General features: G+C 43.5%; 1 protein-coding gene across 3 annotated transcripts in view; it reads left to right on the forward strand.

The window, feature by feature from the left end:
• The window catches only part of LOC112076315 (interleukin 11 receptor subunit alpha), a 31,136-nt gene extending 29,888 nt beyond the window's left edge, over positions 1-1,248 (forward strand). The window contains exon 4 of one of the 3 annotated variants that reach the window (XR_011477680.1): positions 361-1,244. Coding sequence is in view for 1 of the 3 variants with exons in the window: in XM_070441262.1 (XP_070297363.1) it covers positions 361-479 (119 nt within the window). In the remaining 2 variants the exon portion in view is untranslated. Of the gene's footprint in view, positions 1-360 lie in introns of all 3 variants that reach the window. The other 2 variants (XR_011477681.1, XM_070441262.1) reach the window with 2 other exon arrangements.
• The last annotated feature ends 17 nt before the right edge of the window (positions 1,249-1,265 follow it).

The raw sequence follows: 1,265 nt of genomic DNA on the forward strand, positions 1-1,265 counted from the left end.
GTCCTCCGTCTATTTTGTAATGGTTTCCTGACGGTGCTCAGCTTACTGATAAGAGGGGTGGGACCTGAGAGGAGAAGCTTTTCCTATTATTAGATATTGCTCTAACAGATTGAGCTGTGAGGAATCCCCTCATTATAATATGTTTATTGTATTGTTGTGTATTTGTGGATGTATCTTTCACAGATACATCCGTCCTCAGAAAGACTGAATCCCTCACACATACAGAGATACTGCATCGACATACAGAGATACTGCATCGACATACAGAGATACAGCATCGACATATAGAGATACTGCTTTGAGATGTAGTTCTTGTGGTGTTGATCACGTGATCATCATTTCTCCTCTCTTTTTCATCAGATCCCCCCGGGCTGCTCAGCATTTCCTGTCATGTGCCCAATCACAGCCTAGTATTGTGTTCATGGGTGGAGTCTGTGAAGACCCACCTACCAGCCCTGTACCACACCTCCTATAGGTAAGCTGCTGTAGCGTAGGCAGAAACCCGTTGGTGGGTGGGTGTGCAAAACTTTTGGTGGGCAGGAATTGAAGTGCTAAAATCCTAAATAAAACATAGGATTACACCATTTACACCTGATTTCACAGACCATTTATTTACAATGTAACTTCATGGCTTGTTTCACACACGGCGCACGGCCTACACAACACACACAACACACACAACACACACACAACACACACACACACACACACACACACACACACACACACACACTCTCTGAACTAGAACGCCATGCCGTTGCACAGGTCACAACAGGCCTCTGTTTTACTGGATCACAGCCAGGATATCAGTGGAACTAACTGCAGTACACACCTATATAGATGTAAACTTAAAAACAAGATTACAAGATTGAATTGAGAATAGTCTGATGTGACTATATTATTAATAGGCAGCCTATATTCGTGATCAAATTATGAATGAAGAGACTGATGAACAGGAAGCCAAGCTTTTAAAACATTTTTTTACTTGGGACTTTTTCCAAACCTTAAAGTTTTTAAAATAATTTAACCAGGCAAGTCATTTAAGAACAAATTCTTATTTACAATGACGGCCTACACCGACCACTGGGCCAATTGTGCGTCGCCCTATGGGACTCCCAATCACGGCCGGTTGAGATACAGCCTGGATTCTAACCAGGGTCTGTAGTGACGCCTCACTGAGATGCAGTGCCTTAGACCGCTGTGATACAGCCTGGATTCTAACCAGGGTCTGTAGTGACTCCTCACTGAGATGCAGTGCCTTAGAC

This window comes from Salvelinus sp. IW2-2015, unplaced genomic scaffold, assembly GCF_002910315.2.
Source record: "Salvelinus sp. IW2-2015 unplaced genomic scaffold, ASM291031v2 Un_scaffold3688, whole genome shotgun sequence".
Lineage (NCBI taxonomy): Eukaryota > Metazoa > Chordata > Actinopteri > Salmoniformes > Salmonidae > Salvelinus > Salvelinus sp. IW2-2015.